The 13616-nt window shown below is 52.3% G+C and overlaps 1 protein-coding gene across 1 annotated transcript in view; it reads right to left on the reverse strand.

The window, feature by feature from the left end:
- The window catches only part of LOC137439566 (two pore channel protein 1), a 62414-nt gene that overhangs the window by 13709 nt on the left and 35089 nt on the right, over positions 1 to 13616 (reverse strand). Inside the window, 1 exon segment of the mRNA XM_078768098.1 lies at positions 12182 to 12232. Coding sequence (XP_078624224.1) covers positions 12182 to 12232 — 51 coding nt within the window.

The following is a 13616-nucleotide window of genomic DNA, read 5'->3' on the forward strand; positions in this document are numbered from 1 at the left end:
GACCCAAAAGGCCAAGAAGACCCAGAAGGCCCAAAAGTGTGTCTCCCAAAAGTGTGTCTTTCAGCACATTTGTTGTAGCTCCTGCAGCTTATGGTTCTCAAAGTGGCTGCAGAGTCCAGAATATGTATGATGATACTATCTATATCCGGAAACGTTTTGCTCGATTCCTTTCACTACCAGCACATTTTGATACTTTTACCAATCAGTTGTTCCTACAAAATTAAATAAATGCAACACATATTAATATATATATATATATATATACATACATATATATACATATATATATATACACATATATATACATATATATATATACATATATATACATATATATATATACATATATACATACATATATACATACATATATACATATATATACATACATATATACATACATATATATACATATATACATACATATATATACATACATACATACATATATATACATACATATATACATATATATACATACATATATACATATATATATATATATATATATATATATATATTGTTACAGATACGACTTTGATGGTATGGTGGGCCGAGCGGGATGGCCGCCGTATCCGTACAAGTTAACCGATTGTGCCCGAATGTTGACTAATCGCGCTACGCTGGCTCAATAGGAAAGAGAAGACACCCGGCTGGGTTATAATGACACAATACGACACCAGGGGTTCAGTTCTCAAGTATATTCGTACGGAAAAAGGTTAGATTACAAGGACAAGAGGGAAACATAGGAAGGTGGGCACTTAAACACACTCTTATATTAACCCTAGACAGACCACAGATAAACGGGACAAGGCTCACTCACACGGGGTTTGATGGCCAGGAAAGCGGCAGTCGATGGCTCAGGTGCACCTGGCTCAGGGACAGAATCGCGTACGGTGGTGTCCAGCAGATGCGGGGAGGTCGCTCAGCGCTCGTGGGTCGCGACTTTGGTGGAGATGCCGGGGAGGTCGCTCAGCGCTCGTGGGTCGCGACTTTGGTGGAGATGCCGGGGAGGTCGCTCAGCGCTCGGGAGGGTGGCGTCTTGTCCTTCCAAGCTCGGGGCGCATCTCTAACGTCACGTCCGGCGCGGGGCCGCGTATATCCGGCGGGGAGTCACGCCCTCGCTCGTTAGCTCCGCCCCATATGGCATCGGCCCATGGCTTCTCATTGGGTGCGGGGGTTACCGGCTCCGCCCTTGACGAGGGGCCGACAGGGAGCCCCCTTCTGGGTAACCCCGTCGAGCACAGGTTCAATGGCGGCCAACCGAGCCGGAGTGAGGACGCAAAGCCGCTGTTGTTGTGGTTGTTGTTGGAGCTTGAGATGATGGGAAGAGATGCGGGGAGGTATGGGAAGGTCCTAAACTCCTACTGGTGCCATATCATCACATTCTGGTGCAACGAAGAGTCATAATTAATGGAAACAAGTCCTTAACTGACATAGATTAAGAATAACTAGCAAGATGTCCTATAATTGTCTACGTGTGGTGCGGGGGACCTGGGCACGACATTTAATGGGGGAATGAAGGGGAAGATCGGCTCTAATGGGTGTTGTTTACAGACAATGGGACTAGGGAATGGGGTAAGGGGAGAGTTGGGGAGTATCGGAGAAGATAGGGGAATATTTACAAGCGGATATGGAGGTCAAATTCCATATTCGCAACATTGCACCCTTCTCTACCCTCGGGGCGTCCCGACCCGATAAATTTTTACCTACTTTAGTGTGGCACGCAATGTAGTTCCCTCTACTATTAACTCTACCCTGAGTGCGACAGTTTTATAGATATTCACAAATGAGTAAATATGTCCCCCTGCGACGTTGCACCCTTCTCCTCTCAGAAACACACCCACAGGATAACCGAATCCGGAAAGAATCCTCAAACTAAACATACAGCCGGTAGGGAGCATTATTTACAAGACTACGCTGATATTTACACTACGATCCAGGACCTGTCTTTGGAGGAACACATGCAGATGTTATGCATAGAGAGAGCGCGCTTGCCAACATCGATACACCAACCCACGAGTGCTCTGTGGCCGACGGCCTTTAATAACGTGCAGAGCACCCTTCCCGCGCATCAAAAGCACCACCCCACCACCAATCGGTGCAGACCATTGTTCATTGGAATAAAAATAACTTCAACAACCCCTAACCCTGCAGGTGTCTCTTGCTCTTCTTGTGGTGCACTTGGTGGTATTAACTATTAGTGGTTCACCTGTATGGCATAGGTGCCACGTTGATCCATAGGTCCATCCCCGGGTGGTGCTTGGCCGCAAACGAACTGCGGTCCATTGTGGGTGGCCACAAACATTGCGGTCCATATGGTGTATCGATCCCGGCAGCAAGCAGCGAAAGTGCAGGCCCACAACTGCGTCGCCAGCACCTCTCTCTCCTCTCTCTCTACCCCAAAGCCAGATCCTCGGAGGTGGGAGACAAAAACAAGACAAGTGAGCAAGGTGGTAAGGGCGCAAAAGTGCACGCAATGCAAGGTGATGCACACTGGGGGCACATGGGAACCAGGTGAGACAGGTACGTTCCTATCGTACGCCCCCCCCCCCCACCAGGTAACCTACATGGCCCCTCCCTTACCCCTTACTGTATCCACAAAACACAACACTACCCATAAACATCTACTTTACAAATCGACAAACATCCCTACTGTCTTCCCCGTTCCTCCCATATACCAAATTCGTCTTCTCTCCCTCCTAACCAATCAAATTTGCCATTTTCAACTCTCATCAAAATTTGCCATCTCCAACTCAACATCATAATTTGCCATCACCAATTCATCATCAGTCCCTCCTAGGGAGGGAGAGATGGAATCACCCCAATGTCTCATCCACGTCGTGATGCGTCTCACAAATCCACACAGCGATTCATCTCCTGCAACAAAACAAAGAAAACACAGGTGTGGAGTCATCATCATCACCACAGGTAAGTGGCTGCGTATGGTGCGACAGGTTCATCAATCCTAACTATCTCCTAAATGACTTTAACAACTTTACACTACCCGGGGTCTTTCTCCGGCCAAACCATTGGCCCTCTTACACTATGGGTTCTAAAAACCAATTCCCATTGGCCAAACTGTGGTGCTCTTCAATTTGGGGTCTCACTCCCCCGATTCATCTCCCGGTGCCCTCGCACAATTTCTGGGCTGTGGCGTGTACCTCTCCCAGTGGGTCTACCCACCTGCACACCTCCACCACTGCAGTTGCCTCCGAGCTTACCTGCTCCTCACCCTAACCTAACTACCTGGGGAAGGCCCTCTGGCTCTCTCCCCACTCCGTGCCCTCTCTGGCACTGGGCTGCCCGATCCACACCCGGGATCCTCAGGTACCCACTCACAACTACCGGCTCCCAGAGCCCACCTGCGGCCTCACCTGGCCGACATCCTCACAGTGGTGGAGTGCCCAACCAACTACACACACTAACAGGCTACACGCCCAGCCATTTCCACAACACTAATGCACCCATTCACAACACCATTCTGCAACCGCACCACAAATGCCAATATCCAACCACAATTTACCTGCACCCTCTACCTAACACTTACACTACCCGCCCCGGGTGCTCGTGAAAGGGGTCCACTCTTCCCCCATCCACACCTTCGCACCATGCACACCACTCCGTACCACTTACTCCAACTCTCTCCACACACCTGTACCTGCACACCTGTGCTCTCACACCTGGTGCCACCTGCACCCTTCTCTCCCCAAGCGCATTCGCGCTGATCCACACACTCACTACTCATACACTGCTCCACACACCTGTCCAGTTGCACACCTGTGCAATCACACCTGTTCAATCCTCACACACACGGCATCATCTCAGCTAACTACTCCCTTCTGAAACTTGCGCTTCCCAGTCGTCCCTTTAAACTATTGCGCTCCCTCGTCATTATCATCCATACTAATCTACCTGCGTCCCCACTACAGGTATCAGTCACTAACTAATCTTAACGTTACCTAACGTCATCTTCTAGATCCCTACACACAATATCCTAACCCACCCGGGCTAGTTTTCACTGCCATACACCCCATAAGCTATTGCGCATTTGCCCCACACATGGGAAAGGTGGCAGGGATGCCACCCTCTCCCACCGGGCCTATCGCTCCTCAATCCCCCAGTCCTCTGGCACTAATAAGCCCCCCTTATTCAGAGGTACTGGGTCCCGCCTCGGCATCTAAAGCCGAGGCGATCCACGGGGGCGCCTGCTCGCCGGTGTAAGGTCTTATCCGGTCGGCGTGGACGATCCGAGGGAGGGCTCGTGGCCCCATTTTGATCTTAAAGACCACGTCACAGATTTGCGACAGGACGACTCCTGGGCCTTGCCAGGGGGAGGTGAGTTTTGGGCACCTTCCCTTCCGCCTCCGGGGATTAAAGAACCAAATCTTCATCCCCGGAGCGTATTGACTCCCCTGGCTCCGGTCGTCGTACCTGCGCTTCATCTTTTCCCCCGCCAGATGGAGTTGGCGGCGGGCGAAGGCATGGACTAGCTCCATGCCTTCCTCTAGGTGACGTGCGTACCCCTCCCTCGGCGGGTTAACCACTGTGTCTGGCACGGGACCGCATAGCAAGTCGGCGGGAGCCCGTAACTCCCGCCCATACATAAGCAACGCTGGACTGCATGCGGTGGCCCCGTGCTGGCTGGTTCGGTAGGCCATGAGCAAGTAAGGGAGATGTTCGTCCCAGTCATCCTGACGGGTGGTGGTGAACAGTGCCAGTTGTTGGATTAAAGTTCGGTTGAATCTTTCCACCATCCCGTCAGATTGAGGTCTTAAAGGCGTTGTTCTGGTTTTCCGAATTGACAGGAGACTGCACACATCTTTTAGCAATTTGCTCTCAAAATTTCGTCCCTGGTCGGTGTGCAACTCCTGTGGAATCCCATGCCGGCACACAAATCCTTCCACGAAGGCCTGCGCTACCACCCCTGCTTCTTGGTTGGGGAGGGCGTAGGCCTCCGGCCACTTGGTGAAATAGTCCATCACAACGAGGATATACTTATTACCTTGGCGGGTGCGGGGCAGCGGTCCTAGAATATCCATAGCCACCCGCTCAAGGGGGGCCCCCACCTGATGTAATTGAAGGGGGGCCCTCATCCTCCGTGCTGGTCCCTTTTTGGCAGAACAGGCGTCGCATCTCCGACACCAGTCCTGTATGTCGCGCCCCATATTCACCCAATAGAACCTCCGGCGGACCCGAGATATTGTCTTTGTCCTGCCCAAATGGCCGCCGGAGCGGGTACCATGCACCTGTTGCAATATGACGTTCTTGAATTTGTCAGGGACTATCACCAGCCAGGAAGTTCGATCAGAGGGAACCTCCACCCACTTGCGATACAAGATGTTGCCTTTCAATTCCAGGGTCTGCCACTGAGCCCAATATGCCTTTGTCTGCGCCCCGAGGGGGGTGACCTCTTCCCCCTTTGGTCTTTGCCCCAATTTGACCCATTGGAACACCGGCCCCAGAACAGGATCCTCCTGCTGGGCCGTGCTCCAAGCCAACTCTCCAAATTCCTCGTCCGCGGTTAGTGGCAAAATTGGCCCTCTCACCCGGGTTGCCCGGACGACGAGAATCGGGGCGGAATCGCCCAATTGCTCCCTCTCCTCGTGTCTCGCACAAAATTTACAGTTTTCCCCCAGACAAGGACGCCGAGAGAGTGCGTCCGCATTACCATGGGCCTTCCCGGCCCTATGGGCCACATCAAAATCGTACTGCTGCAACTTTTCCAACCACCTTGCAATTTGGCCCTCCGGTTCCTTGAACCGAAGGAGCCATTGCAAGGAGGAATGGTCAGTTCTAACCAAAAATTTCCGCCCGTACAAGTACGGGTGGAAATGGTTCATGGCAGCCAGCATAGCCAATAACTCTTTGCGAGTGACGCAATAATTTCTCTCGGGCCTACTTAAGGCCCGACTATAATAACCAATCACTCTCTCCACGCCCTCCTGTGTCTGAGACAAAACTGCGCCCAATCCTTCCTGGCTCGCATCCGTGTCCAGGGTAAATGTCCCGTCACTAGTGGGGTAAGCTAGAAGGGGTGCGGATGTTAGACACCCCTTCAATTTTTGGAAGGCCTCGTGGCACTCCCGTGTCCAATTAAATCGCGTCCCCTTCTCCGTAAGCCGGTGGAGGGGACGGGCCAACTCCGCAAATTTCGCCACAAAGCGCCGGTAGTAGGAGCAGAGTCCCAAAAATCCCCGCACCTCTTTGATGGTACGTGGTGCGGGCCACTCCTCTACCGCTTTAATTTTGTCTGGGTCTGTTTTTACCCCCTCGCGGCCAATCACGTGACCTAGATAGGCCACCTCTCTTGCAAACAAAGTGCACTTACTCGGGTTCAGCTTCAACCCTGCCTGTCTGAGGCACCCGAACACCTGGTCCAAATTAGCTAGTGCCTGGGGGAACGTTTGGGCATGTACCAGGACGTCATCCAGGTACACCAGGCATGACTGCCATGGCATGCCGCCTAGTACATGCTCCATCAATCTCTCAAAGGTGGCGGGGGCGTTACACAAACCAAACGGCATCACAGTAAACTGATACAGTCCCTTACCTGTGGAAAATGCCGTTTTCTCCTTCCCTGCCCTATCCATCTCCACCTGCCAATACCCACTCTTGAGGTCCAAAGTTGTGAACCAATTTGAGCCCGCAACGGCATCGAGGGTGTCATCAATCCTTGGCAGGGGATATGAGTCCTTGAGTGTCACGTTGTTTAGCTGGCGATAGTCCACGCAGAACCGCGTGGTCCCATCCTTCTTTTTGACCAGCACAACAGGTGACATCCAAGGACTTCCCGAGGGCTCGATCACACCTGCGTCGAGCATTTTTGCAACCTGCTCGTCAGCTTCCGCCCTCTTGCTCCAAGGGAGCCGTCGGGCGGCCTGACGAATAGGCCGGGCCTCACCGGTGTGGATCTGATGTTTCACCAGGCCCGTACGTCCAATATCCTCGGTGGACAGGGAGAAGAGGTCCAAATGGGACCCAACCAGTTTGTGTAAGGCCTCCCTCTGGGTACCTCCCAACTCTACGCTACTACGATTTACCATCTCGCAAATGGGATCGGGCCAATTCCTACTTGTTATTGAAGGCTCCCCCCGGGGTCGGCTCGGCTGGACGTTCTCGCCCCTCACTGTCGCGACTTCCTCAACTGGGGTGCAGCCAGCTACCCTCGTGCCCCTTACTATAGTGCGTGGTTCTGTACTCATATTTACTACTCGGACGGCCACTACCGGTCCGTCCGTTTTTACAAGGGTGCGGCCCACGATTAAACCCGGTATGGACTGCGCTGCCACCGGTTCGACCAGGCCGCAGGACTCCTGCCATGTTGGGCGAGCTGCCCACCGGGCCGGCACTATCGCCTCGGCCCTGGGGGGGATGGTCACGGCCTCGGAAGCCTCCAGCTCCGCTCTCTCGGCCGTGCTCACTCCCCCTAACGGCAGCTCTTCTACTCCCACCTGCAGGATCCCCCGGCACAAGTCGATTTTACAACCGCTGGCAGTCAACAGGTCCAACCCTATTAAACATGGGTCGCACACCTCCGCCACCCAAACATCTATCTCCCTCCTTACCGACCCTAACTTGAGGGTCACAGAACCACGCCCTATGATCGGGGCCGTTACCCCGGTAGCAAGCTGCAAACTATAATTTTGCAGGCGCTGGATCTTATCCCAGCCACCTGCGCTCGAATCAAGGACCACAGGGCTGATGATCGTGGCGCTAGCTCCTGTGTCCACGACGGCGTCTACCCCCACGCCGGCAATTTTGCATCTAATTGTCAGGCTACCGGTTCCAATTTGGCCACAATAAATGACCTGTCGCGTCAATGAGGGCTCTCCTCCATCCTCTGCTGCCGAACACCGCCCTACGTGCCCGACACCTTCTAGTTTCCCGGGGTCTGGCGGGGGGGTGTCTGGGGTCGGCTAACCCGCTCCCCCCTGGGCGGAGTTGAGGACCTCAACTGCCGGGGATCATCCCGGCGCGCGTTTCGACAGTGCCGCGCCAGGTGACCCAGGCGGTTGCAGGTATAGCACCTCACCTGATAAGGTGCTTGCCTCCGGAATTCCAAATTCCCCCCCCTGTAGGTCCGAATTGGATTACCCGCTCGTGGTCCACCGCGGGCCACCTCCGGGGCCGCCTGCCATGGTCCAGGTCCTGCCAGGCGCTGGTCCACCAGCCTCCGGACCATGCCCGCCAGGTCAGGACCCACGTCGGGGGCGGGCCCCCTAAGGGGTCCGCCCTCCATCGGGGGTCCCATCTGGCGGACCGCCATTGCGAGACGCTCGCCCCCCCGGGCCAGGGGCCTCGCTGCTTCCCAACGGGCCGCAGCGTCAGCCGCCTGGCTCAGAGTCTGCGGGCGCCACATGGCGAGCTGTTGCCGGAGCTCAATATCCGGGAGGGCCTGGATAAAATGGTCCAGCGCCAGGCTTTCCCGGGAATCCGCTGCCATGCTAGCATGTGCGATCCCCACTGCGCGGCGAATGTCGTGGGCAAGTTCCCCGATGGCTTCCTGGGGCTTGCGCTTTCGCAGCGCGAGCTGAGCTTTAACAAGCTCGCTCTGCTGTTCTATTCCAAATCGATTAATTAGGGCGTCGCGGAGGGCTGGCAGGGTGAGAGCACCCGCTGGTAATGCCGTCAGCACCTCCGCCGCCGCGCCGCGCAATGCGGCCACCAGGTGTACTCCACCTTCGTCCTCACCCCAACCGTTACCCTTACACACACAGTCGAACTGCGCCAGGTACGCGCGTAGATCACTCTTGCCGTCATACGGCGCGAGTGGGACCTTGTGGGACCACCTCGTATGCGAGTCGTTGCCCGCCGGCCGGACCCCGTGCGTCGCCCCTTGCGGGGTCAGCGCGGGGCCGAACCGGCCGGGCCCCCACAGTACACTACCCCCAAGGGGCTCTCGTGCCTCCCCGGTCCCTCCAACAACTACCCCTGTTGGTGTCGATGCATGGGTCACACCTCCGCAACCCGCTACCCATTCCATACCACCACAACCTTGCTCACCCACACCTCGCACCTCTCGTTCCATACCCTCCGGACCAGCCATACACCTCACTCTTGGCCTCTCACGAACATCCGGGTCTATCTCGACCCCCAAGCTTATTAAATCACCTGGCGCATCATACGCACGACCATATTGGTCACCACTTACACCGGGTCCTCTTTCTCTTCGCTTCTCCTCCATCACCTGCGAATCCCTCATCCGGTTAATGAGCACATCATCACGATCCGAACACAGACTTTGGACCAATTCTTTTACTTCCTCCTTTATCTCTTTCTTATCCTCTCTCCGTCGCTTCTTAATTTCGCTCACCCCTTCTTCCACTTCCTCTAATTTTTGCTTCATCTCCTTCATCTCTTCGTGCGCCCCTTTAAGTTCTTCCTCTAACTCCACTTTATTTTTTTCTATGTGCTCCCGCACCTCCCGCTCTTTAACCTCCATTACCTCTACCACCTTGTCCATTTTCCTCGTCAGGTCCTCATGTACCGTCTGGCACTCTTTTTTAATTACCCCTACGTCCTTTTTCATCTCCTTCTGTGTCGATTTTAAACCCTCTATTACCGCTGTGTTCTTCTTTACCTGGTCCCCCAGCTCCTTTTGTCCCACTGTCAGTTGTTCTACTCCCAGCGTCAACTCCTCTATACCACCTTGCAATTTTACAGTCCCCTTTCTCACCTCTTTCTCCATGCGCTCCTTACAGTGCCTCACCTCCTCGCGCACTCCTCCGACCTCCTCACTCACTCCTCTTCTGATCTCCTCTCCCATCACTTGCATCTCCTGCCCAGATGCCACCCTCATCTGCTCCATTTCCTCCCTGTGAGCATCCAGTTTGGTTTCTACCCCCATTCTGACCCCCTCTATCTGCTGCCCCATTTGGTTAACTTCCCTTTCCGCTTGGTCCCTCATGTCCCTCAATTTGCCTTCCATGGTGTTTTCTAACCCCTCTAACCCTTTTTGCATCCCTTCCATTTGATTCTCTTGAGCGGCCATTCTGTTTTCTACCCCCGTTAACCCAGTTTTCACTCCCTCTATCTGATTCTCCTGGGCAGCCATTCTATTTTCTACCCCCTCTAACCCATTTCTCACCTCTTTTATCCCATTGTCTAACCCCTCAAAATTTTTGTCTAACTTCCCAATTTTCTTGTCTAACTCCTCAAAATTATTGTCTAACTTCTCACCGGTACCCCTCGCTTCGTCCCTCATTACCCCCATTTGGTTTCCCATTACCCCCATTTGGCCCTCTAATCGCCCACTATCAACCCTCATTTGGCCCTCCATCCTATCCATTTTTGCATTCAGTTGGGTCAAGAATAATCTGAGGTCAAACCCGGTTTGCCCAGCGTCCCCAGCCGCCACCGCAGGCTCGCCCTCCGCGGCGACGCTATTTTGGGACCCTTCAACCACGTGAGCGAGCGCGCCATTTTGCGCGCCCGCTACTTCGTGCGTGACGGCGCTATTTTGCGAACCTGCCGCCCTCACTGCTTCGCTCTCCTCATGTCCCTCAATTTGGTCCTGGACCGACCCTACCTCACTCTCCTTTACCGGACCCCAGCCGTCTTGATCCGCCATAGCGCGACTTGCAAAATTCGAGTTTCGTAAAACAAAACAAATTTCGGCCGCTCCAAATTTTGACCAAATTTTTTTTTTCCTCTATTCGTTTTTTTTTTTTTCCTTCAAAATTTGGTCGGGCCTCGAATCTCACTCCCGACACCAATTGTTACAGATACGACTTTGATGGTATGGTGGGCCGAGCGGGATGGCCGCCGTATCCGTACAAGTTACCCGATTGTGCCCGAATGTTGACTAATCGCGCTACGCTGGCTCAATAGGAAAGAGAAGACACCCGGCTGGGTTATAATGACACAATACGACACCAGGGGTTCAGTTCTCAAGTATATTCGTACGGAAAAAGGTTAGATTACAAGGACAAGAGGGAAACATAGGAAGGTGGGCACTTAAACACACTCTTATATTAACCCTAGACAGACCACAGATAAACGGGACAAGGCTCACTCACACGGGGTTTGATGGCCAGGAAAGCGGCAGTCGATGGCTCAGGTGCACCTGGCTCAGGGACAGAATCGCGTACGGTGGTGTCCAGCAGATGCGGGGAGGTCGCTCAGCGCTCGTGGGTCGCGACTTTGGTGGAGATGCCGGGGAGGTCGCTCAGCGCTCGTGGGTCGCGACTTTGGTGGAGATGCCGGGGAGGTCGCTCAGCGCTCGGGAGGGTGGCGTCTTGTCCTTCCAAGCTCGGGGCGCATCTCTAACGTCACGTCCGGCGCGGGGCCGCGTATATCCGGCGGGGAGTCACGCCCTCGCTCGTTAGCTCCGCCCCATATGGCATCGGCCCATGGCTTCTCATTGGGTGCGGGGGTTACCGGCTCCGCCCTTGACGAGGGGCCGACAGGGAGCCCCCTTCTGGGTAACCCCGTCGAGCACAGGTTCAATGGCGGCCAACCGAGCCGGAGTGAGGACGCAAAGCCGCTGTTGTTGTGGTTGTTGTTGGAGCTTGAGATGATGGGAAGAGATGCGGGGAGGTATGGGAAGGTCCTAAACTCCTACTGGTGCCATATCATCACATTCTGGTGCAACGAAGAGTCATAATTAATGGAAACAAGTCCTTAACTGACATAGATTAAGAATAACTAGCAAGATGTCCTATAATTGTCTACGTGTGGTGCGGGGGACCTGGGCACGACATTTAATGGGGGAATGAAGGGGAAGATCGGCTCTAATGGGTGTTGTTTACAGACAATGGGACTAGGGAATGGGGTAAGGGGAGAGTTGGGGAGTATCGGAGAAGATAGGGGAATATTTACAAGCGGATATGGAGGTCAAATTCCATATTCGCAACAATATATATATATATATATATATATATATATATATATATATATATATACACATATATGCTTCAGACATACTTCAGACTTCAGACATTGAGTACCAGTTCACTGGTAATTCCCTGCTTGTCGTTAAAGGCGGCAAAAAGGGTTGGCGTCAGGAAGGGCATCCGGCCGTAAAACATTGCTTCAAAAAGGGGACCGAAAAACAACAACAACCACAGTTCCCGAAAAAGGCCAACCCCCGCTTGCGGGGAAAAATGGCCTCTAAAGGTGTTTTTTTTATTTTTTTTAGACAACGATTGTAGAGGTGACAGAGCAAAGTTTTCCTTACATGCAACAAATGCGATTGGAAACCAGGGTGCGCATGCATCTCCAGCAGGTCCTGTAGAAGAGAGTGCAGAGAAGTAACATCCACTTCCATCAAGTTTCCTATCCAGAAACCAAGGCAACAACTAGAACAGCACTCAGTTGAGAGCATACCTCTGCCAGGCTGAACAGTTTACGTTTTGTAAAACACTTATAGTCCGGGAGCCGTGGGGTCGAACCTGGTTTTGTCGGATAAAGTTTTCTTTCTCTGCTATTTCTTGTAGCCTGGGGGTAGCTCAATAAGATTCAGGAGGGTGCCCGGTGAGATCCCTTGGGCAACTCAAGATATTAACCCCTTCATGCCCTATGCACCCAAATCATGAAAAAATGGGAATTTCCCATAATTTCATGGTGAATACTCACATCAAATGCATCAAATTTGCTGTCTCTGATATTTATTCACACAGTACTTAATGTACAATCAAATATGATTCAGATTTGAAACAATTAACCCTTTTCTAGCTGTTCCAAATCAGTGAATTTCCACAATTCTGATTACACGCTTTCGAAATCGACATTTTGTAGACCAGAATAAATGGAGAGAAATCTACAGACTAATGTCACAGCGACTATGAGGAATTTTGAACCCTTCTTAACCCTTATCTACCAACCCACAATGAACATGCATCAAATCACGTTTATGTAGTACAGGGTGGCCCAAAACGTGTCCCTGTTTAAAATCTGAAACGAGCAAGGACAAGTTCTGAAACCTACTGACATTGTATTGTGCTGTTTCATGTCCTACGATACATGGTAGAATTAGAAACACTGGCATTCTAATAATGGCCTAGTTCAGGCTACTTGGGTCTTGAGCATCCTATCCTGAAACATGCACAAAACATTGTGCAAGCTAAGCCTTTAACCTGACAACTGCATCTCTTGGAGTTACAAAGGGGTTCACTTTTGCAGCCGCATCTGATCATTTCCAAAATGTAGTCTGGGGCAAGTTTGGCATTTTCTGGTAGATTGGTTGGGCTCAGTGACCTGTTGATTGTGTCTTTCTTCCATCCAAATTCTTCTGGGTTCAGAGCTGGCAGAGGATTTACATTGAGGGTTCGCCACAAAATTGCCTGAAAGTGGGCCCTCTTCACATTTTCAATAAATGCTTCTCTCGTTGGTGGAAGAGCAGCCAGGTTTGGTGCAGACGTATGACCTTTTCCATTCTTTTTCCCCCATACAAGCAGCCTTGTGTGTGACATGTCCTTGCTGTCCTCTATGCCGTAACAGGCCGAGATGAAGCCAGTGGCTTGATTAATGACTTGTTGGAGCGGTGCGTCCACATTGCCTATGGCCAATAATTCATATCCAGCTTTCTGGGCTTTGATTACAGAGCCTTTTCCAATGCCAAAGTAACATGCTACAGTGTCACATCCTGATATGGCATGGACAGGTAAAAGGTT

Source organism: Myxine glutinosa, chromosome 14 (assembly GCF_964187855.1).
Source record: "Myxine glutinosa chromosome 14, kmMyxGlut1.1, whole genome shotgun sequence".
Classification (NCBI taxonomy): domain Eukaryota; kingdom Metazoa; phylum Chordata; class Myxini; order Myxiniformes; family Myxinidae; genus Myxine; species Myxine glutinosa.